At 40.2% G+C, this 23935-nt stretch overlaps 1 protein-coding gene and 1 long non-coding RNA gene across 4 annotated transcripts in view; both read right to left on the bottom strand.

Annotated features, from left to right (window-relative positions):
• Positions 1–10553, bottom strand: part of LOC111836829 (transmembrane protease serine 9-like) — a 153435-nt gene extending 142882 nt beyond the window's left edge. Inside the window, exons 1-9 of one of the 3 annotated variants that reach the window (XM_072705064.1) lie at positions 9913–10551; positions 5859–6021; positions 5455–5708; positions 5069–5238; positions 4665–4920; positions 4343–4505; positions 3939–4192; positions 3553–3722; positions 3149–3404 (exon numbers count right to left, since the gene is read on the bottom strand). In XM_072705064.1, the coding sequence (XP_072561165.1) occupies positions 3149–3404; positions 3553–3722; positions 3939–4192; positions 4343–4505; positions 4665–4920; positions 5069–5238; positions 5455–5708; positions 5859–6021; positions 9913–9967 (1741 nt within the window). In that variant the 5' untranslated portion in view covers positions 9968–10551. Of the gene's footprint in view, positions 1–3148; positions 3405–3552; positions 3723–3938; positions 4193–4342; positions 4506–4664; positions 4921–5068; positions 5239–5454; positions 5709–5858; positions 6022–9912 lie in introns of all 3 variants that reach the window. The other 2 variants (XM_072705066.1, XM_072705067.1) reach the window with 2 other exon arrangements.
• Positions 10554–10761: 208 nt separating this feature from the next.
• Positions 10762–23097, bottom strand: LOC140581651 (uncharacterized). The gene is made up of 5 exons (XR_011984774.1): positions 22585–23097; positions 22345–22405; positions 15148–15242; positions 13555–15016; positions 10762–13105 (listed from the first exon to the last, which is right to left on the bottom strand). It is a non-coding gene; the product is annotated as an uncharacterized lncRNA (long non-coding RNA).
• Between the last annotated feature and the right edge of the window lie 838 nt (positions 23098–23935).

Below are 23935 nucleotides of genomic sequence, written 5' to 3'. Positions count from 1 at the left end.
TTTCCTACCACTTTCCACCTCTTCCCGGGAACTTGGTGGTGTGGTCTGCAGTTTGGCTGACTGGTGAAACATCTGTCTCCACTTCTCCACTTCAGAGATGGGCTTGTACCAGTTTGTTCTGAACCTCTGCTTAATGCAACTTTGCACGCACTGAGGCAGTCTGGCCCATTTTATGCTGCCAATTTCATTTGGTTTCCATTGTACTAACAAATATCAATCTGGGTCTTTTTACAGACGAGGTAGTGTACGATAGCGCGTGTCCTTCTTCTGGTTCACTGCCTTCTGGGATTTTTGCTTTCACATTTGTTTCCTGTATTGCATTTTTGTGTTTGACATGGACAAGGGCACATTGGCCATTTCACCTCTATTTGTTTTGTAATTGTCTGTTGGGTGTGAGATGTTTTTGTTTTGTTTGGTTTGAAGATTTATTTACCCTTTCAGTACTTTATTGTCTTGTATTACTTTGGTATTGTATTATTTTATTTTTGCTGCTATTTAGTAGACTACTGAGCATATTTAATGTGCAGTGAATTGGTTGCTGTGCTCTGTGTATATTAACATTACTGATTTTGGTTACTGGTTACAGTTCATTCCCAATCTTGTATGACTGGTCATTCCATTCCAGTTTTAATGTTACTATTCCAATTAAACTTGCTAATAAAAATATCCAAATTTTTGTTTAAAAATAGTGTCCATAGCAACAACCTATCAACACCATAGCAGCACATTAGCACCCACCTTAAGTAAAATAACAACACCCTACTACCTTAGCAACCACCCTGAGTACCATAGCAACAACCTGCAGAACCTGCTTGCTGCTGGGGAGCAATCACACTCACATTTCCTGCACTTTTCTATTTATTTCCATTATGTCAATGAAACCGGGGGGCAATACCAAAGAAAACCTGTAAATTATTATTACAGTGTAGTAATGAAAATCAGAATATAGCATATAATCATTTTAAATCAATATTTAATTAATATATAAAGTATTACCTTATTATATATGTGATTATACATGATTGAACATGAAGCAGAGACAATGCATTATAAATCATATAAATATTTCTTTCACATGTCTTAATTTCATAAGTTAAAAGTCAATAGTAGTAAGGTAATGACAGAAACTGAATTTTGCACTTTCAATTACAATGAGTTAAATCTAACTACTGTATGAATGTAACTGTAATGTGTTAATACCTTTATTATAGCCAGGTTTGTCTTGATTATTAACAAATATTTTTTAATTTAAATTTACTTTTAGATTTTCAAAAGAGTAAACAAAACCACATGGTACTTTTAGAAACTAAACTGTTAGATTGAGCCTGTAATTTTATTTTAATGTTACAGAAACAGTGCTGATTAATTAGAAAAACAGTTGAGGATGTCAGTGGCCACAGAGTGACATCAATGAGAGGGAGAGGAGGGGGAGGGTGAGGCTGAGGAGGGCAGAGAAGTGCTGTCCTGCTCTGCTGGGCTGTGGCAACAGGCCCACTACATCTCCAATGAAAGTGCTGAAAGCTGACATCGTGGTAAAGACCTGCTGCGATGTTGCACTTGTGCGGGAGGTACCTGTCATTATCACTGCACCCTGGAACCAGGATCCTCTGCTCTTTGAAACCAAAGGCCCCCCTGTGTACCCCTGTGATGAGGAGAGGGAGGCAGAAGGAGCGAGAGAAAGGCTAAGGCACAGATACATCTGTAAGGGAGCAGCAGACACTGCCAGCGCAGAGGAGGATGAGCATGAAAGCGGCAGGAACAGATTCATGGCCCTACCGTCAGTGAGCTTAGAGCTGCAGTGCAGATTTGGTTAGTAGAGGTGGTTGCACAGTTTTCCACTGTCGTCTCCTGCTGCTGAAGACTTTGGACTGGTGGGGGGGGGGGAGGTGTTGCTCATTACTTGAATAATCTTCCTATATTCTATACTCAGTGACACCATTTCAAAGTGAGACAGGTGGCCACACACTGACACGCTCACCTCCACCCTGAACACTGCTTGATCCTGTCACCCAGCACTTTGCCCCACTGGTGAATACGGTATTGCTCAAGTCCAGGCACACGGGCTGGATGTAGTCGGTCAGGGTCACACTTTTGGCCAGGTTGAACACAGCGATGTTAGCGCCTGTCAGGCTGCTCTTTTTGATGTTAGTCACCCCAAGTGACACATTCATACCCAGAACCACTGTCCACTGGCTGTTGGGTACTGAGCTGAGGTTGAATGAGTTGGAAGCACAGAAAATGGAAACATGAGGATGTAGAACTGAAGGTTTAGATCCTAATAGGTGTGTGTCGGCATAAAACTTCATAAGACATAAATATATAACATCATGTGGGCCTTGTGGCTGACCTGTTGTAGCACTGGGCTGCACTCATGACGAATTTCCGTGTGATGAGAGTGCCGCCACAGACATAGACCCCATTAATCAGCAGGCTGACCTGCCAGGGCCACATCCCTGCTGCTACCGACCCACTGCTCCCGCCATTGTTCAGTGGGGCGAGACCACATACATCCGCTGAGATGAAGGAAGTGGGGGAACAAAGACAGAGTATTACTACAATACCCTGGATCGTCCACTTGAGATCTATGCTGGTCATACTCCGTTACTCTGCCTCTGAAATGCAGTTACAACATTAACCAGTGATCAGCCAATCAGAGAGAGACAGCAATTGGTACAGTTATGTGAAGGCTTCCTGTATTGTTAGAGGTTTGCCTGAGGAAGGCAATCACATGACAGGCACAATAAGAATAACATGAAAACCCAATGGGAAATGAAAGATAGGAATGTGAGACACTTACGCTTGGTAGTGGTGGTGGAGGGAGATGTTGTTTTGGGGGCAGCGGTGGAGGTAGATGAATTCGCTGAGGTGAAGGAGAAGGGAGAGAATTAGGGAAGGAATTAGCACAAAGCTCTGCACTGCTTTGTTTATCATGAAGAATGCCTGCTCATTGCGGTCCTTAGCCAAATTGCTAATATCGAAATTATTACAGTAACACTGAGCAGTAATGAACATAAACACATTGGCATGTCTTTTAATATGTTGAGAAGTCTGAGCTCTCAGAACATAAAGGAGAAAAAAAGTTTGTTGCAATATTAGCCAATTATTGCTGTATTCTTATACGACCAAGATGATAACCTTGGACACCCACCCTGGGAAGAATTTTGAATGGATGATGGTGTGGCGCAGGTGACATTGTTGTCACTGTCTGTCCCATTGGATGTGAAAGTGACAAAGACTGGTTTGTTAGAAGTGATGGTGGAGTTGATCCAGTCCTCATATTGGGACACCCTGGCATAGACACCAGGGAGTCCAGGTTGAACACATGTATTAGCATAGTTCAGAACCCCAGCCTGGACCCAAGTGTCGCCTTTTTTGGCCACCAGTGGACTCCCGAGGGATCCCAGCTAAAGCGAAAACAGATTTTCATTACACTGATCTGAACTGAAAACCATCAGACAAAAACAACATGAACTGTTGTGTAGTTTGTCATTTAAACACTCAGAGACAGTTTCAGAGTACAGGAGCTGTAAGAAATACATGAAGCTACCATACCTGACATGTAGAGTTTCCCCCCCTTGCCAGCTGGCCAGCGCACATGAAGTCCTGTGTGGCATTGAACGAGGGCAGGGGAATCGGCAGGTTGCTGTAAAGGCAGTAGCACTGTCTGTTTCCCACCACGGGAATCTTCACTTGCTGCCGATTTCCATTTGAGAGGAAGGGGACTAAGGATGAAAACATTTTGGAAAAGGGTCATCATTACTCCGGTCAGTAGCTGATAACCTGAGAGGAATCTGAGTAATATGTCACAGGCCCTCATGACGTATGCGCTCAGCTCAGCACTCTGTAGAACACTGACAATCTGCAGTGTCACTTACACAGAATGTTACTTATTGTAATGAATAGATATGACAATGTCATCCAAAAATCTGACTACTTACAACCCCCAACAGTGACCCAGGTGTCTGTGCCGCTGTAGAAGGTGCTGCCATTGGCGGCCAGGAAGATGGGCTGGATATTTTCAGTGATGTTTACAACAAACTGTAACTTCACCAGAGCAATGTTGTTGTCAAGCTGTCCCACGGTGTAATTTGGATGTTGAGCGATGAGACTTAAGTTCCATCCTACTTCACTTAGATTGGATTGTTTCGGGGTTTGCTGACCCAGATAAACAACCCATCCATCTGTAATGTTACTATGGAAAGTAGACAGTGCTAAAAATCATGTAATGAACTAAGAAGATTAACTTTTGATGTTTCTCTGAAGTAAAGCTACTGTAACGTTGCAGTGTCCTGTCAGAGATAACACCAACAGTTGTAGGTCACAGGTTACCTTTAGGACTCACCTGGAGAAGCACTGGGCAGCAGTGAGCACCCACTTTCTGTTGATGAGGGATCCTTCACACACCTGGGAACCATTGTGGTACAGACTGGCCAGCCAGGGAGAACTTCCCATAGAGGTGTTCTGACCCCCCACAATGCTGGTGTTAAGAGGAGCTTGGCCAAACACTGGGAGGGGGAGAGGTGAGCAAGTAAAGGCCTGAACATACACAAACTTTCACTGCAACCGAGAGTTTGCACAGTATTCATATAGATGTAGCACTGTTGGATATCAGCCAATTATTGCTGTATTCTTATACAACCAAGATGATAACCTTGGACACCCACCCTGGGAAGAATTTTGAATGGATGATGGTGTGGCGCAGGTGACATTGTTGTCACTGTCTGTCCCATTGGATGTGAAAGTGACAAAGACTGGTTTGTTAGAAGTGATGGTGGAGTTGATCCAGTCCTCATATTGGGACACCCTGGCATAGACACCAGGGAGTCCAGGGTGAACACATAGATCAGTATAGTTCAGAACCCCAGCCTGGACCCAAGTGTCGCCTGTTTTGGCCACCAGTGGACTCCCGAGGGATCCCAGCTAAAGCGAAAACAGATTTTCATTACACTGATCTGAACTGAAAACCATCAGACAAAAACAACATGAACTGTTGTGTAGTTTGTCATTTAAACACTCAGAGACAGTTTCAGAGTGCAGGAGCTGTAAGAAATACATGAAGCTACCATACCTGACATGTAGAGTTTCCCCCCCTTGCCAGCTGGCCAGCGCACATGAAGTTCTGTGTGGCATTGAACGAGGGCAGGGGAATCGGCAGGTTGCTGTAAAGGCAGTAGCACTGTCTGTTTCCCACCACGGGAATCTTCACTTGATGCCGATTTCCATTTGAGAGGAAGGGGACTAAGGATGAAAACGTTTTGGAAAAGGGTCATCATTACTCCGGTCAGTAGCTGATAACCTGAGAGGAATCTGAGTAATATGTCACAGGCCCTCATGACGCATGTGCTCAGCTCAGCACTCTGTAGAACACTGACAATCTGCAGTGTCACTTACACAGAATGTTACTTATTGTAATGAATAGATATGACAATGTCATCCAAAAATCTGACTACTTACAACCCCCAACAGTGACCCAGGTGTCTGTGCCGCTGTAGAAGGTGCTGCCCTTGGCGGCCAGGGAGACGGGCTGGATATTTTCAGTGATGTTTACAACAAACTGTAACTTCACCAGAGCAATGTTGTTGTTGAGCTGTCCCACGGTGTAATTTGGATGTTGGGCGATGAGACTTAAGTTCCATCCTACTTCACTTAGATTGGATTGTTTCGGGGTTTGCTGACCCAGATAAACAACCCATCCATCTGTAATGTTACTATGGAAAGTAGACAGTGCTAAAAATCATGTAATGAACTAAGAAGATTAACTTTTGATGTTTCTCTGAAGTAAAGCTACTGTAACGTTGCAGTGTCCTGTCAGAGATAACACCAACAGTTGTAGGTCACAGGTTACCTTTAGGACTCACCTGGAGAAGCACTGGGCAGCAGTGAGCACCCACTTTCTGTTGATGAGGGATCCTTCACACACCTGGGAACCATTGTGGTACAGACTGGCCAGCCAGGGAGAACTTCCCATAGAGGTGTTCTGACCCCCCACAATGCTGGTGTTAAGAGAAGCTTGGCCAAACACTGGGAGGGGGAGAGGTGAGCAGAAAATGGACTGAACATGGACAGACTTACACTGAAACTGTGAGTTTGCATGATATTTGTATATAGCACGATGTAGCAGTGTTGGACATCAGCCATTTAGCCAGTTCATTTTTTGACTACTGTTTCACATGCTGTACAATGTATATAATACAAAACACTTAAATCTCAGTATCAGGTATAATATTAGTGTGATGTTTCAAGGAAAGGAACAAATACATAATATTATCCAACTTATCATGACTGTGCATATGATTCTAAAGAAACGAAACAGAATAGCTCTGGTTAATTATTGTAAAGCGACTTAAATGTTTTTATGCCGTTTCTGTAGGAATGGTCTGTTTTTCTGTCTTGCATGTTACATTTCATAGTGAATGCCTTAACTTGTTGTAACTTTAAAATCCAAATACAGGTGAAATGTCACACTGAACACAAGCAAAACTCCTATCACCATTTTGTATTGGTCTCCCCATAAATTTCTTATTAATCTCACAAAATGTTACATGCACAGCAAACTATCGCATCGCAGACATAAATCTGTCAAGAACTGACTGAATTCAGTTGTGTAGTTAGACATTTAGTTTCTTTCAATTTTATATTCCAAATGTTTAATTTCATTGAGTCCTACACAGAAGCTCAAGGATATCAGTTACTTGGTGTTATTACTTTATCATTTAGACATTTTGTGGAAATTTTCAGTACATCATAATGCATTGTAGATAACTTCATAATACATAATAATGCACTCATAAAGAATTATAAATACGGCTATAACTATTTATAAAAAGGCATAACACATTATAGCCACGTTTACTTTGCGTTATGAATGCTCTATGAAGCTCTTATCTATAATTAAGCAATAACATAGGAGAAGGAGTGCAGTTGTACTCCAATATATCACGGCTGTCATTCGGTTACAGGCACGAGGCCTCGGGCCAAGTGCTGAAGACAATCACACGGAGATCATGAGGTGGGCAGCAAAGTTCAATTATTGGCAGACTCTTTTATTGCGGAATCCTTAGAAATACAGCGGTAAAACAACAAGCAAGAATAAAGAATGAACTCACTTACACACAGATTGTAAGACAAGGCAGTAGAAACAGAATCAGTCACACTCTGGAAACCTTTTTCGGTTTGGCAGCTTATGAAAATTGACAATCTCTCACAAAAACTAGTTCAAACTTTTACACACACTATTCAAAAGCATTCACACACACTAGCGAAGATGACATTTTTGGTTGTGTATGTAAGCACCTTTTACTAGTGTGTGTGTGAAAGTGTTTCAGTAGTATGTGTGGAATGTTTCACTAGTGTTTGTGAGAGCTTTTTTCAGTTGTGTATGTGAATGAATACATTTTCAGTTGATTATGTGAGAGCCTTTCAGTAGTGTATGTAAATGCTTTCACTTGTAAGTGTGTGCAATTTTCAGTGTACTATGTGAAGGATTTTGGTTTCATATATGTTTATACATGGTTTCACATATGTATATGCATGGTAATTCTGAATAAAGTCCCTAACGGCCCCTCATATTATATAGTCTCCATTTTGTTCCAATTTAATCACTTGAACACACCCTATGTCATAATTACAACTTCCCTACTTCCTTGTTGCATCTTCTGAGTAGGACTTGAAGCAGCGTTTGGTCAGTATAAGCCATTACAATAAAAATTGAGATGACTTCTCCTGCTTTAGGTTAAATGAATTCAAATCTTAAAATTGCCCTGATCCACCAATGAAAGAAGTACAACCATGAATAATTATTTTTGCCCTTTGCAGAACCAGTATAGCTATTACCACAAATGCTCTTTTAAATACCTTTTACAAATCATCATAGTTCCTCCCCTATGAGTCCCTGACTGACATGTCCTTCCTTCCTCCCTGGGAGTATCTATTGCCTAAATCTGCCCTAGTGTTCATTTTTTTGTTAGTTTTGTCATTCTTGTTTATTACAGAAATGAATGGTAACATAACAATTAACTACCCCAAAAACAAAATTTTCAGTTCCAACACTGTGTCAGAGTCAGCACCCATCCGACCCTTCCCTTGGTGTCTCCTCCCAGTTTGGCCAGCAGGTGTTGCTGGCCATCATGTCCTCCCTGTCTCTTGCTTTTCAGCCCCAGTGTGTCAATCCCTGGTGTTTTGTTTGTTTCCTGAACTGTTGCATAGGTCAGTTGGCTGAGTGTGTAACTTGAAGCTTATTAACCCTCTAGTTGTGTGTTTAAGGCTTCACCTGCTTATTTATATGTACTGGTTCTGTTCCCCAGCATTTCTTGTTTTCCTTTCTGTTTTCCCAGTTATAGTTTGACCTGCTGTTTTTCTGTTCTCTTCTGTTCTTGTTTTTATTTGGTTCTGTCTATTAATTCCCGGTGTGGTTAGTGTTCCCTGGTTTCAGTGTTAGAAATCCTAGTTCTGTGCACGTTATTCTAACTCGCTCCACCTGTATTTTGTTGCTCTGTCTCAGTTGATTGATTAATTGTCATGATCCACACCAACCCTCTCGTTAGTTAGTTACCGGTTTTTAAGTGCCTGATGCCCTGTCCACACATACACGGGTATTTTTTAAAACAGTGTTTTTCCTCCTCCGTTTTAAAAAAATCCCCGTCCACATGAACATTGTCTTCTAAAATATTTCCGTCCACATGAAACTGATAAAATGCGCTGTGAAGAGCATGACAAACCAACAAGCCGCATTATAACTCTAACCGTACTGCCATGTTAGCCAATCAGAAGCCTAATTGCCAGTCCTGTTGAAAACCATGGCGCACATTACAGTATATTGTTGATCAATATAATACGAGAGTGACTCAACATTTATCTGTACACATGTAAGAAGTCCTGTCAGCAAGGTTAGCACAAGCGCTATTTCGGCTAAGTCCGCCATTGCTCAAACTCGCCTAATGTATACAGCAAACAACGCACGCTCTGAAGTTAAGCAAAGTGGACAACGGCACACAATCTGACGTTTCAAGCCAAAAACTCAGTTTTCCCTGTCTACATGTCGACACTGAAAACAGAGTTTCTTAAAATCTTCACCCTGGGTGGAGTTTTGCAAAAGCTCCGTTTTCAGTGACCTAAAACGCCGTTTACATGTAGACTAAAGCCCAAGACGTATAGAAAAAGGTACTTTTTAAAAAATACCCGTGTACGTGTGGACAAGGCGTGAGTTGGCTCTGTTCTTTAGTTAGTCATGGAATGTGATCTGTCCCTGCCTGTCGGAAGTGCTGTGTCCCCTTGGGTTTTTGTTAATGTTTTGTTAATGTGTTGTTTGAAACTGCTAAGTAGATTGTCACCCTCATTTCCCTGTCTGAACTATGCCCCTTGTCCATAACATACCGAAGCTGTATAATTTAAGTGTCTTCAAAACTAATTTTGAAAATGAAAGAAAATTAATATGTTATTAATGACATATATTATAGTGACAATGACCCATGTACTTCCCTTTGTGTTAATTCTGTATTAATTTGGTGGTACAACAAAGCCATACGGAATTATGTTTGTCCTTTGAGGGACCAATATACTGTAGCTTTAACTACAAATGCCTTTTAAAATTCATTTTACAAATGTTCATTTCCATATCATTATATTCCATATTGATTATAAAAATATCTATTTTTTTAAGAGATTCAAGAAAGCATCTGTTTTTGAATATTTCCATTCAGCTGAAGCAAATGAAGAATTTTAAGCAGCAAAGTAATTCAGCAATAAAGAGCTCATGGAGTATCTGTTTGGATGTCATATCTCTTGGCCCATTTTAATTTACATTTTCCCATAGCTGGATAGTTACAAACATTTGAAATACACATTATACACACAACATTCAAGCAGCACAGAGGCACAACCATGACCCTTTGTCGTTGCTGAAGTACTACTTACCTTTAACAACCAGACTCAGCAGCACCACAAAGCACACACTTGTCCCAAGAGCCATTGCTTCCAGTAATGCTCAGCCCGTGTCAGAGAATACAAGTGTATGTGCACTTGCTATCAGCTAATTTATACTTTGGATTGACTTCACTGATTGAGTCATAACCTTCTGTTTCCTTGTTGTTGGCATTCCAGTTTTGATACATTCCAATCAAACTGAGATAGGCTATGGAAGACAAAAAGGCATACAAATAAGTGCAGGGAATGTCAAACTTTCGGAATGATTCAGGGAGAACACGATGGCCAGAATTATTGTATTCTCTAGATGGGGAACACATTTTGGGACCAGTCAGACAATTCCTCATCAAAACAATAACGCACAAAGTATTTGATGAATCTTTTTCAAATTTTATGCATGACAAACTAGAACTGATTAAATTTTGAGACAGATCGCCCCAAAATTAACTCTATAGTTATGACAAAAAAGCCACAAATATGATGAATCTCATTACATTGAGACAGATCAGACATATGCCTCACCCCCCATAATGGTGATTGTTTTGAAAATACTGTCTAAATACCATATACCACAGTATAATGTATGCACAACATGATGGTATGAAAAATTAAGTACTTCTCTACTACTCTGTAGGGGGAGTGTAGGGGGAGATAGAGGTTGGAGGGGGCAGGGTAAGGAGTAGGGTTTAGATGGGGAAGAGTGATGGGGCAGTCCAATAAATTGTTGTCATGTCAACAGAGTCTACTTAATTCATAACCCTTGGTGTGATATTAATTCGAATAACAATAAGACAAGTAATGACACTCAAAATTGTATTTTTCATGTATTTTTTTCACGTCTTTATTGCTTGATCATCCAAAGTCAAAGTTCTTGCACTTAGTAAGTAGTAGAACTTCGTTTATCAATAATAATCACCACCATACTTTTTCTGTAGCTGCTCATTAGTCTTGCACAAGTCTGACAATACTTTCTTACAACATTGTTTCATATCATTGATATTTTGCGATTTCTCCTCAATTCATTAGCAATAGCAGTTCAATTAGGTTGTGGTCTGAACTCTGATTCCACAAGACAAAGTTAACTTCTTTTGAAGCCATTCTTTTGGTTTGCTCATCTGTTTCGGGTCATTGCCTTGTTGCAACTGATGTTTTTCCTCCAAACTGACAAACACCCAAGGTAGCGAAAGCCAACATAACATTACAGCTGTTTCTTTCTGTTTATTTTTTGATATGAAACCGTGGGCAGCAGACAGTGTCCACTTGTAATGAACATATAAAATGAGAAAACATACTAGTTCGGTGACACACATTAAATAATAAGGACGAGGGGACTAGCACTACCATCGTGGTGACTGTGACACACACAGAACAAGGTTAAAATGACCATTTCTAAAAAAAACTGCACCCAGTTACCGTGACTGAAAATTCGTTTCAGCCTGACATTATAAAATGTACTTCCCTAAATCCAGGAATTGTTATAAGAAACGAGTAATTATTTGGTCTTGGGGTTGTTGATTGGGATGAGATGTACAAGAGTGTGGAGCCTGAGGAAAGTTCTGTACAAGCTGTGGAATTCTGACTAACTCAGAAACAAGAGATGCTGGTGTAACTGGTCGGTATGCTGTAATGCTTTTTGTTTTTTTTTCCTTGAAGTTAAGCACATTCTTTTGACTCTCAGATTCTTTCCTTATATTGTTAAAGCTGACAGGAACAGAAACCAAAACTCATTAAATACAGTTCATAATAATGCTAACCACAAATATATATAATAAAATGGGTATGATGAGACATGATTGTAGCAGAGCCGGTTCTAGACAGGCACATATCGGGGGGCAGTCAGAAATGTGAAGGGGGCACCATGTGTACACATCATGTTCGAGCACTGTTTTTTTTCCCTGTGCTTATAGTAACAGTATTGTCCTTGCTGAATTGTGTTCCTAGCTGCGTCCAAAGCCTGGAGAAGTGGATTGCACTTTGCCAGGCCTCTACCTTCAGACTTGTCCAACTTGGGTGTCCCACTTGAAGACTAAGCTCCTGCTGGTGTAGCTCTTAAGGTCACTGAGGCACGCAAACCCCCTAACCACAATAAGGTGCCAGTCCCTCAGGGGGGAAACTGAAAAATAAAAATTAAATAAATAAAACAAAATAAAATTAAATATCCTTAATCCAGATTTTACTAATCAACGACATAACATTTATCTTAGCTGGATGGTCTAATTCTCAAAAACGTTTAGCCTAAAGTAAGACTTAACACACTATAACTAGAATATTTACAAAACTGAAAGGTTGTCTTATGAATAATAAAAAAAACTAAGTTAAAGCAGATGGGCTATAGAACAGATCATATTATGTTTTTTGTTATTTTTTAATAGTAAATGAACAGCTCTCTTCTCTCCAATCCACTGTACAACAACAGTCTCCTATTTCCCTTTGCAAAAACTTTCACAAATTCATCCATGTCCAAGTTATTTGTTATGGACTTCTCATGGGCCAAGATCACCAAATTCTGCTTTCTTTTGTGTGACATGGTGCGATGATAGGGGGTTAGAACCCGTGACAATGTGGAGAAGGAACTCTCACAGGCTGCTGAAGACACCAATTACCAGGGCTGTTGCATACAATTTATGTAATTCAGGAAAGGCTTCCTTGTACCCTTGCAGGTGTTTACACACAGAGGACAGGTCTGCTTCATTTGGACATTTTTTGAGCAACATCTGTTTTGCCACAAGGATTTCATTTTTCAGTCTTGCATTGTCTGCCACTGTGCCAACCAGCACAGTCAGAGGCTGCAACTGAGTTGAATCTAGAAATGCACTAGATTTGGGTGCAAGACTAGATATGGCTTTCATCAGGTCAACATTCCTCTGTGAAAATCTGGTCTCCATTTCTAAAATGGCCCTGTCAAGGATGTTGAGCAGAGATCTTTTCAGAGACTGATAGGGATTAAGGGAAGGATGATCAAAGTCTGTATGGCCCACAGTTGAGAGCACAACACTTTGACTGAGGTGTTTGCTCATTGTTCTTCTTCTCTTTGGAAGATGTGAATCATGTGAGCATCAGAACTGGACCATGGAACAATGGAAGAAGGTGGCCTGGTCTGGTGAGTCACATTTTCTGTTACATCATGTAGATGGCCAGGTGCATGTGCATCATTTACCTGGTGAAGAGATGGCACCAGGATGCACTATGGGAAGAAGACAAGCCAGCAGAGGCAGCGTGATGCTCTGAGCAATATTCTGTTGAGACCTGCCATTCATGTTTATGTTACTTGTCACACATAATTCCTAACTAAACATTGTTGCTGACCAAGTATGCCCCTTCATGGCAACGGTATTCCCTGATTCAGTAATAGTCAGTGGAACATGGAAAACAGTTGTTGACTTGACTTCCAAATCCCTCACAACAAATAGGACTTAAAGTATTTGCTGCTAACATCTTGGTGCCAGATACCACAGGACACCTTCAGAGGTCTTGTGGAGTCTGACCTGTTCTGGTGGCACGAGGCAGATCTATACAAATCAGGCAGGCGGTGTTAAGGTGATCAGTGTAAACTCAGCCCCACAAACTAAATTTCATTTCCGCATTGAACCTTAAGTTGAGAAACAGTGAGAGTGAGCCCCCAGCAATACTTACTGCTCTGGCTGAGTAGGGTTTGAAGCTACTTCCGGTTCAATTCTACAGTCAAAACATTGGTTTAATGGTCTGTCAATCACAAGTGTTTTACCAAAGCTTCTAAAAAGACCTCCAGCAGACTTTGATTATGGGACATTGTAGATGCGTTCCGACCTGGTTACAACAGTGCTTTGACAACTGATTACCTTCAGAGTGCTGCTTAGAATCAGATCAGGAAATGGATGTTTGATGGCATGAGGATGATTAAATTCACCATTTAAAATGTCCAAACATCCATTTCCTTGAGTTAATCTGCATACTGTAGGCCTGGGTAGGCTGGTTGCAGTGAAAACAAAAACACTTTTATTGGGAGCTGGTGTTCACACATAAGGATGGGAAAAGGGGGGAATGCAGCAGGGGGCAGAGCTGAGGGACCTTGTCTGCTGCCTCAGTCCATCCACGGCAGAGTTGGAAAGGGGGGATATTGGATAAATCTTCATAAAACCGTACAGAAATAAAGTGCATACAGTCTTTGCTTCTTATTTAAAGCTTTTCTTTACTTAACATGGCTGCAGCCTGCACAACCCCGTTTTATTCTGGGCTATACGGTACCATAGTTTGGAACATGACTCCGTGCTTTCAGAGATTGGCTTGTGTGACACCACTTGTATATTCTGTTCCATTGTCTGTACGCAGCACTTTTGGCATTTTGTCAAATTTGCTGTTCAATTGAGCCAAATATTTCTGAAGTCTTACTGGAACTTCATCATTGTTGCACAACAGGTACAGTGTAATATACCTGGAGCAATCATCGATGAAGGTGAAAAAATACCTCTTCTTTCCTGGAGTCAAGGTTTTCATTGCACCACAAAGATCAGAATGAATTAAGTCGAGAGGTTTTCGAGCTCTGCTGTTGCTCTCCTTTGGAAAAGTTTTCCTTGATGTTTTTCCTTTAATACAACTGATACATTTCATTATTTGATCACACAAACTGATTTTTATACCACCTGCATGGTCATCTTCAACCATCTTATTTATCGTGTCAGAAACTTCTGTGCCAAGTGCGGATGCAGTTTGAATGTTTTTCTTCCTTGGTGGTATTCACCGCTTCACTGCAGTTCAGCTGATACAGGTCATCTGTGATTTTAACCATTGCAAAGTAAACAATCCCCTTTTCTGAACTGTCACTGTGGAATGTCACTTTGTCACCTTGTTTTCTGAGCTTCTTCACTGATAAAAGATTACTTTCAAGACTAGGCACATGTTTCACATGTATCTTTCTGGTGACATTCTGGGAGATAGGACAGTAAAGAAAACCATCTCCTATTCCTTATTAACTCATTAACTGCCCATTCAACGAGTCTTGAAACCACAGTTGAAGGCTGAACATCACTGGAAGAACTACTCAATGAGGGTGATGGTAAAGGACAAGTTTTAACTGCTTCTACCAAATCCTTCATTGTCTTCACCACATTTGGCAACTCTGTTGAGACAAAAACATACCATACACCACTTGCCAGTTGGCTGAATAAACTGAACTGGATTTGAAAGCTTTAGAAAACTAGCCACAAACTGTAAAGCTAACTTTATTCACTACAACAGCAATTCACATACCTTTCAGTGCTGCAAGTACATCTTCATCAATGTTAACCTTCTTTTTTTGGGGGGGTGGGGGTGCAAACATCCTCACATTCTAGGTCTGTTGAACTCTGTGCAAAAAACAAGTAAAACTAACATATATTTTGATGCCATGGCAGTTAATACAAAAATAATTCTTAGTTATCCAGATAACTTAAACCAAAGGTCAAAAATGTCCAATTGAAAATGGTCATAACATCATCTCCTATTGGAACAAGCTTTTAGTTTTAGTTATTTGAAAAACTGATAAATCCACCATTCTGAAAAAACAGTATAATAGATATATAGTTAACAACAATTATTACATGGCTCTTCATTATGCTCTGTGTATTTGAATGGCTTCCCAATGGTCTAAGGTCTGATAATTTTGAATAATATTGTTGCTATGCATAACAATGCGTTGTCAAGGAACATTGAGTTTTTGCCTCTGATAATATCACTCTGCAAGTTGTCCATTTGCTTTTAGAAACCTCAACAAGGTCATGCTACTCCTAAATTTCTATCTTGTTCAAATATAAGATATAAAACAAAGTTCTAAGCTAATCGACCTGTGTGTTCTCCTTTTTTAAAAATAAGAATCGATAAAGAATCGAATTGTTAAACAGAATCGAAAATGGAATTGGAATCGTGAAAATATTATCAATTCCCATCCATAACCATTGCAGTAAGTTGTATTTCCATATACTATTACCTTATTATATCAGAAACAAAGATTTTATTATTTTTTAGTTATAAGACCCGTGTAGCAACAAATGTATATGATGGGTTAAGGCTAATTCATTAATTCATCTTTGTTATTGTCAGAATGGGACAGTAACTTGGCCACTCTGCTTTTGCTCGTTCATCTCCTTCCACCTCAACCGGGAGGCAAGAGAGCTGCCAAAAAACAAGCTGCTGATCGCCTTGTTGTGTATCATAAGGTAATGATGTGTGTAAACTGTTTTTGTAGATCCCATGTTCTTAGTAGGCCCAGTTGATTAATGTAATGCTTCCTTGTTTCTTTATAGTCTTGCAACAGCATTGATGAACATGTTCAGCAAAGAGAAGGACAGCAGCCATACCACCTTGCTGTAGGAAGAAGCCAAGACCAGATTGACAACTTTTATGTAGTCCTTGACAAAAATCTCATCCCCTGTCAGGTGGTTGGTTCCCTCAGTGCTTTCGATGAGCTTTTCAAAGCTCACTTTGTTTTTAATTTAACATATGACAATGCACTCCTAAACTTCTACACTTTCATTCAAACAACCATCTACAAAATTTATGTAGGCAAGACAAGAGTCCCCAAGGGTAAAAGAGCTTCGCGCTAAACTACTGGATGACTAATATTTGTAAAGCAGCTGAGTATGCCGTCTTGTTTTAAATGCAAAGCATTATATGCATCTAATCAGTCACTCATTTCACATTTAAGGTTCGAGCATGCCTTTTATCCCTCTGTAAAATTTAAGTTAATTTGTGGACAAGAAACATGCATAAAACAATTTAGCACTTATTCTGGATTTAGAAAACATTTAGACACTAGTCATCCATCCCAGTACATCACTGAAAGCACTGTGAATGAAAATAGACATTTTTCTTCCAAAGACAATACATCAGAGACACCATGCACTTTATGTGATGAGTCTGTATTAGATACTGAGAATCTTGAGAACAGTGGGTCTGGTTTTTCACCAGGTCATGGAAAAAACATGTGTGCAGATGTTGTTGCAAAACTACAAGGAAGTGGTGCTTCCAGTAATGTAGTATAATCAATTGTTTGTGATCTAGAGGAATTGGTAACTGAGATACACTCTGAGATTCAGCACAGAGTACTCTGTGCTTTTCCTGTGAACGATTCTTTAAAGTCAGAAGTAGAACATAGTTTAAATGATTTTGAAAACCCCTTTGCTTCTTTCAATACAGATTTTAAAAGAAATCGATACTTTACTGAAAAATGGGGAATTGTTCAGCCTGTTGAAGTAGTTTTATGTGTTAGGTATGATAGTAGATGGAACAAAAGAACGGCTACTTATTGTCAGGTGCCTGTAAATGATACATTTATATACATTACTGTTTTTTTTAGACAGTTTGAAATTCATGTTCAGAAACCCAGAAATTTGTAATATGACCAAAGCAGGCAACGCATCCATTCCAAATTTATACAAAGACTTCAGGGATGGAAGTTATTGTAAAACCCACCCACTGTTCTCTCGATGCTCAGATTCTTTACAAATACAGCTTTATTATGACGAATTTGCAACAGCCAATCCCCTCAAAACATGGAATTCACAAAGTAGGATGTCTGTATTTTGTTTTGCGAAATTTACCCCCACAATTTAATTCGGCAGTACTAAACATTCATTTAGTGTCTCTGTTTCATTCTTTAAATATTAAGATTATGGCTTTGATTTGATTCTCGAGCCCTTGCTTTTGGACCTTAAAACTCTTGAGAGTGAAGGAGTGCATTTGCCTATATCATCTGAAAGAACATATGGAACAATATGTCAAATTACAGGCGATAACTTAGGACTTCACTCCATTCTTGGCTTTACAGAGTCCTTCAGTAGCCGCTATTTTTGTCGATTGTGTTTGATAAGTAAATGAGATGCTCAAGATGTATTTTGCGAGGATGATCACAGGGTCATAATGCGTGATGAGCAAAGTTTCCAAATGCATTGTGAAACTCTTCAATCAGACCCACAGCTTAACAATGTTTATGGGGTCAAGAGAAATTCAGCACTAAACACTTTACAGTTTTTTCATGTGTGCAACAATTTTTCCTTTGACATCATGCATGATGTCCTTGAAGGAGTGGCTCAGTATGAGCTCAAGTTGTTGTTTTCCTATTTGACTGAACATTTTCTCTCAAAACAAGAGCTTCTTTCACGTATCAGTTCATATGACTATGGTTACATGGAACGTAAAAACCGTACAACAAATGTGAACTTGGACCACACTGGAAACAGTTTGGGCTTGAATTCAATTCAAACTCTAGCCTTGTAAGGAACACCCCCTTGCTATTTGGGGATGTTGTTCCACTTTCAAATCAAAACCAGAACTTGCTGCTTCCTTTGTTACAAATAATGAACATTATTTTTTCACCAAGCATTACTTACGGGATGACTGTAGTACTTTAGCACTTAATTCTTGAACATCACCAACTTTTTAAGCTATTGTACCCAGACCGAAATTTAATACCCAAACATCATTTTATGATACATTATCCATCATGTGTTAGGAAAATTGGTCCTCTTTTGCACCCTTGGAGTATGAGATTTGAGGCAAAGCATAAGCTTTTCAAAAACACTTTAAAAACATCACCAAGTCTTTAGCCAAAAAACACCAGATGGCTATTGGGTATCATTGGGACGCACTGACATTTCAACGCAAAGAATATGGTCCAATGTCTTTGTACCATTTTGAAGAGTCTGGTGTTGTTGATGAATTGGTTATGTCTCTTTCAATTCCACAACATGACAATGTCTGTTATACTAATTGGGTTAAAATTGATGGTGCAGAATATCGAATCGGTCTTATTGTTTGTAATGAGATACAACACAAGTTTCCAGTCTTTTCCAGAATCACACAAATTCTTTTGATGCGTGATAGTATCTATTTTCTGGTGAATCCTCTGGTAACACTTTCTTTCAATGAGCATTACCATGCCTTTACTCTATGTGATGGGGAAGATAAAGAAGCTGTCATTGAGTTGCAGAGTTTGCGTTTTTATAGACCGTTTGATCTTCAGTGTTCATATGGACCAGATGACAGCATATATGTGGTGCTTCTCCATTGTTTGATATAGACTTTTATACTTGATTTATGTCTGTGTGTAATTACAGGCAGTAAGTTATTTAAGTTGTATTTAGTCAAATGCGAAATGTTTGTATTGTTGACATTATGAGGACAGTTTCATAATGATTCTGATGAGGTGAGACTTGTTTAAAAAGCTCAGATTTTTTTTTTGCTGAATAAAGAAAAAAGTAAAATATGTGTAGATTTGATTTACTAACATTTTGAACCCTTAAGACAAGACAAGAAAATTTTAACAATTTTTTTTGTCCAGAAATGTTACTAAAATGTCAACTTATTAGACTTTTTTAAAATTTTCATTCCAATGTGCAGAGTTTGCTTTCACGCTTCATATGTATGATGAACCCATAATCAGTGTTAAATCTGCACCAGTCAGAGTTTTTTATTCACTCTTTGTAGATATGAATCACACTTGTACGGTGTTAAAACAACACTAATTAGAGTTACTTATTTACTAAACGTTTCACCTTTAGAAAGAGTTAAAACAACACTATTGAGAGTTTCTAACTGTTTCTGAACTGTTTCTGAACTGTTGTTCAATCCAGCTTTATTTTTATTTATAAAGCACTTTAAATAACCTGTACAGGACCAAAGTGCTGTACAGTAATAAATAGATAAAACAAAAAACATAAAAACATAATAACATAAAAACATAATATATAACTAACTAAAACAATCAAAAATAAAAGTGCAACAACAAACAACTCATTAGGTGTCAAAGGCCAGAGTATAGAGATGGGTTTTCAGAAGTGATTTAAAAACAGACAAAGAAGAGGCCTGTCTGATCTCTAAAGGGAGATCATTCCACAGTTTGGGAGCTGCCACAGCAAAAGCACGGTCTCCTGTAAGTTTATGCTTAGTCCTGGGTAAAATGAGGAGCCGCTGATCCGCGGACCGGAGAGAGCGGGTGGATGTATAAGGTAGTATCAGTTCCGAAAGATAGGATGGGGCAAGGCCATGAAGGGCTTTAAAAGCAAACAAAATAATTTTAAAATGAATCCTAAAAGAAATGGGCAGCCAGTGGAGTGAAGCTAAAATAGGGGAAATGTGCTCAAACTTCCGAGTGCCAGTTAAAAGACGAGCGGCAGCATTTTGCACCCTCTGGAGGTGAGCGATGGATGAAGCACTGACCCCTATATAAAGTGCATTACAGTAATCCAGCCGGGTGGTCACAAAGGCATGGATTACGATCTCAAAATGTTGCCGGGTAAGAATTGGCTTTATTTTAGCCAGCTGCCTCAGCTGGAAGAAGCTTGATTTTACGACTGCCTTAATCTGACTGTCAAACTTAAGCTCAGCGTCCACGTTAATCCCCAGGTTTCTGACAACTTGCTTTTTGTACTGATCTAAAGAATCTAAGTACACACTGGGGGCCCCAGTAGGGTTACCAAAAACCATCACCTCAGTCTTCTTATCATTAAATTTTAAAAAATTAAGAGCCATCCAGGCTTTAATGTCATCGAGACACTGAAGTAATGGCTGCACAGAGTATGTGCCTTTTTTCTTTAAAGGGACATAGATCTGACAGTCATCAGCATAAAAATGAAAAGCAATGCCATGTTTTCTCAGTATAAAACCAAGAGGGAGTAGATACAACGAGAAGAGGAGGGGGCCTAAAACTGAGCCCTGTGGGACACCAAATAGTAGAGGAGCGGAGTGGGACACATGGTCACCGAGACTGACACAAAAGGTTCGCTCCGCCAAATAGGACCTGAACCAGTCTAGTGCTGTGCCTCTGAGGCCCACCCATTGCTCCAAACGAGAAAGTAAAATGGCATGATCCACTGTATCAAACGCAGCTGTCAAATCTAATAATAAAAGAACAACACAATCGCCAGAGTCAGTAGCTAAAAATATATCATTAAAAACTTTTAAAAGGGCTGATTCAGTGCTGTGTAAAGATTTAAAACCAGATTGGAAAACCTCCAAAACATTTTCCTTTTCCAAAAAAGATGTCAATTGACTGTGAACTATCTTTTCAATAATCTTAGAAAGAAAAGGCAGTTTGGAGATAGGCCTGTAATTTGCAAGAACCGTGGGGTCAAGAGAAGGTTTTTTAATCAGCGGTTTGACTACCGCATGTTTAAAATCCATGGGGACCACACCTGACACCAAACTGTGATTTATCAGTTTAAGAACCAAAGGTCCAACTGTGGGCAGAACCTGTTTAAAGAATTTAGGAGGGACAGCATCGTTTGGAGACCCAGCAGGCTTCAAACGACCAACAATCTCCTCTAAATAGAACAAAGTCACAGGCTCAAACCTGTCAAACACGGCGGGGCAGGGAACAGAGACTGAAGGGTCAAGAGTAAAAGGAGAGATTTGAGCCCTAGTGAAGGAGACCTTCTCAAGAAAAAAGCGTAAAAAATTCTCACATGCTACAGGGGAGGGCTCAATAAAATTTGTCTGCGGTGCATTAAGAACAAAATCAATGGTCTTAAATAAAACACAAGGATTATGACAATTTGACAGAATTAAGTCAGAAAAGTGTTTTCTTTTGGCCTCTTTTACAGTTGATTGATAATGGCCCCAACAGTCCTCTAATATCTGAAAAGACACTTGCAGTCTGTCTTTTTTCCACTTGCGCTCAGCTCGGCGACACTCGCGTCTGACAGCTCTGGTCGTGTCGTTCAGCCAGGGCTCCGATTTAGCTTTAGGCTGTCTGGTTTTTAATGGAGCCACCGTGTCCAAGGCAGTCCGGCAGGTGGAGTAGAACCATGAACTAAGCTCCTCAGTCTGGTAATTGAAAAACTCCGGGATTTTACAGTTCTGGTTAAACACTGCTGTAAACTGCTCAGCAGTGGAGGAGTTAATAACACGACAGCGACGAGCAGCAGTGCGAGGTTTAACTGTGGCACAGACGAGGGCAACTTCAAATATCACAGGCATATGGTCAGAAAACACAGCATCACAAATCTCTAAGTTAGAAACAGGCAGACCATGAGATAAAACAAGATCAAGTGTGTGTCCACGTTCATGTGTGGGACCAGCCACACATTGCACAAGATTAAAAGAATCGATAAGGTTTAAAAAAACCCTTTACCATGGGCATATCAGGACAACACACATGAATGTTAAAATCTCCCACAATAAGAACATGATCATATTTTGGCATGTATTCAGCCAAGAAGTCAGCAAAGTCATTCACAAAGTCTTTATTGTATTTTGGGGGGCGATAAACCACCGCACACAACACAGTGCGAGAGCAGCCCAGCTCAAACACACTGAGTTCAAAGCTGGCGAATGAGAACCGTATTGATAGTTGCTTACACCTAAAACGATTTTTAAAAATCGTCGCTATTCCCCCTCCTCGGCCCAACATCCGCGGGGAATTAAAATAGCAGCACTCGTCAGGTAAAAGTTCAGAGAAGATGCTTCACTCACCTGCACTCAGCCACGTCTCACACAGGCAGAGAAAGTCCAATCCTCGGGAAGTGAAAATATCCTTCAGGATAAAAGTTTTGTTTGTTAGGGACCTAGCATTAACCAGGCCAATCCTGATAGGAAGCGGTACATCCGTATCGTCAGCCGTCTCGGAAGCCCGACACACAGGGCGCAGGTTCCGCAGATTCACCCCACGCCAGCGGGGACGGGGAGAGCAGGGTTTTCGGTGCTGGAACGTACCATCAAAACCAACAACCGGTACCAGCCAGGCGTTGACAGGTTCCAGCGAACGCCGAGGTATAAAGAAGTGAGGCACCGCTCCGTGTTTTCTGAAAAATGACGTGAAATAGCACCCTAAGGAAGCTTTCAGCTTCACCTGCTGGCCACTTACGGCCCTTACGGCGGAGGGGTGTGATTTGGGCACGGCACAAGTGAGCCGGGATGTCCGACAGGAACGGAGGCAAAGTTTTATGACCAGCAAAGCTCAACTTTACTAGATCATTGGCAGAAAATTGGAGATCCAACAGAATCTGGCGATCATACACCCAGAGAGAGTTTACATTTATCGTAAGACTTAATAAAATCAACACAAACAAACATAATACTGGCAGTGACAGACGGCAAGCCACACACACCGGCGCCATCTTGACGCATTTTCAAATCAAATCAAAGCTAACTGAGTAGATTGAACAACACTGAGATATAGTTAAATTCCTTACACTGGAATGAGAGTTAACACTGGCCAGAGAGAATTATATAAACACTGCAAAAGTGTTAATTTTAACACTTACAGAGTTGATTTAACACTGGTGATTTTACTGTGTAGGCGACTCGGTAGCTTGCAGCAGCTGGCACGGTTGAACGCCACACTACCTTTGCGATCGACCAGTAGATCGCGATCGACGTATTGGGCACCCCAGGTGTAGACCATGTATACGTCGGAGTGGATCATGAAAACAATACTGGAACAGGACAGAAAATAAAAATGCATGTATCGATATTTATGCAGTCGCATCGATGCATCGGATCATTTGACGTTGAATCGATAATCGATACAAAACGATGTATTGTTACACCCCAAATAATTACAGTTAAATGATATTTTTAAGTAGTGTAAATTTTCTATACTACATTTTGTTGTTGACATAAACTTAATTATTCTGCACATGTCCTGTAGGTGTCAGATCCTGATCGAGGATGAACTTCTGTATCCTGGAGCACCACTGACAAAGGGGCAGAGTCTGTTGTTAATGACATATGTTCCCCGGCATAACCTGACTGGGACGGCTCTGGAACATCTCTTAAAGATTTTTTATGAACATTTCCCTGGTCTGGTGCCAGATACTCTGTACCTCTTTAACAAAGTTTACAGAGAGTATGGTCACTATCAACCACATTTTTATTGCTCTTTGTGCTCTAACTACATGGGTGAAAGGGAAAAGTGTCTAACACAGTGCATTGTCTGTCAGACTCCTTTTGATGCAAACTGTAGCCTTAAAAATGGTCATGTTTTTCTGATGATGAGTTTGGCTCATTCTTCAGTGTGCTAACTTACCTTTTATAAAAGAGACAACTGCCATAGAAGGGGTGA

The sequence above is a fragment of the Paramormyrops kingsleyae genome, chromosome 22 (assembly GCF_048594095.1).
Source record: "Paramormyrops kingsleyae isolate MSU_618 chromosome 22, PKINGS_0.4, whole genome shotgun sequence".
NCBI lineage: Eukaryota > Metazoa > Chordata > Actinopteri > Osteoglossiformes > Mormyridae > Paramormyrops > Paramormyrops kingsleyae.
This window is presented reverse-complemented; position numbering and strand designations above follow the sequence as displayed.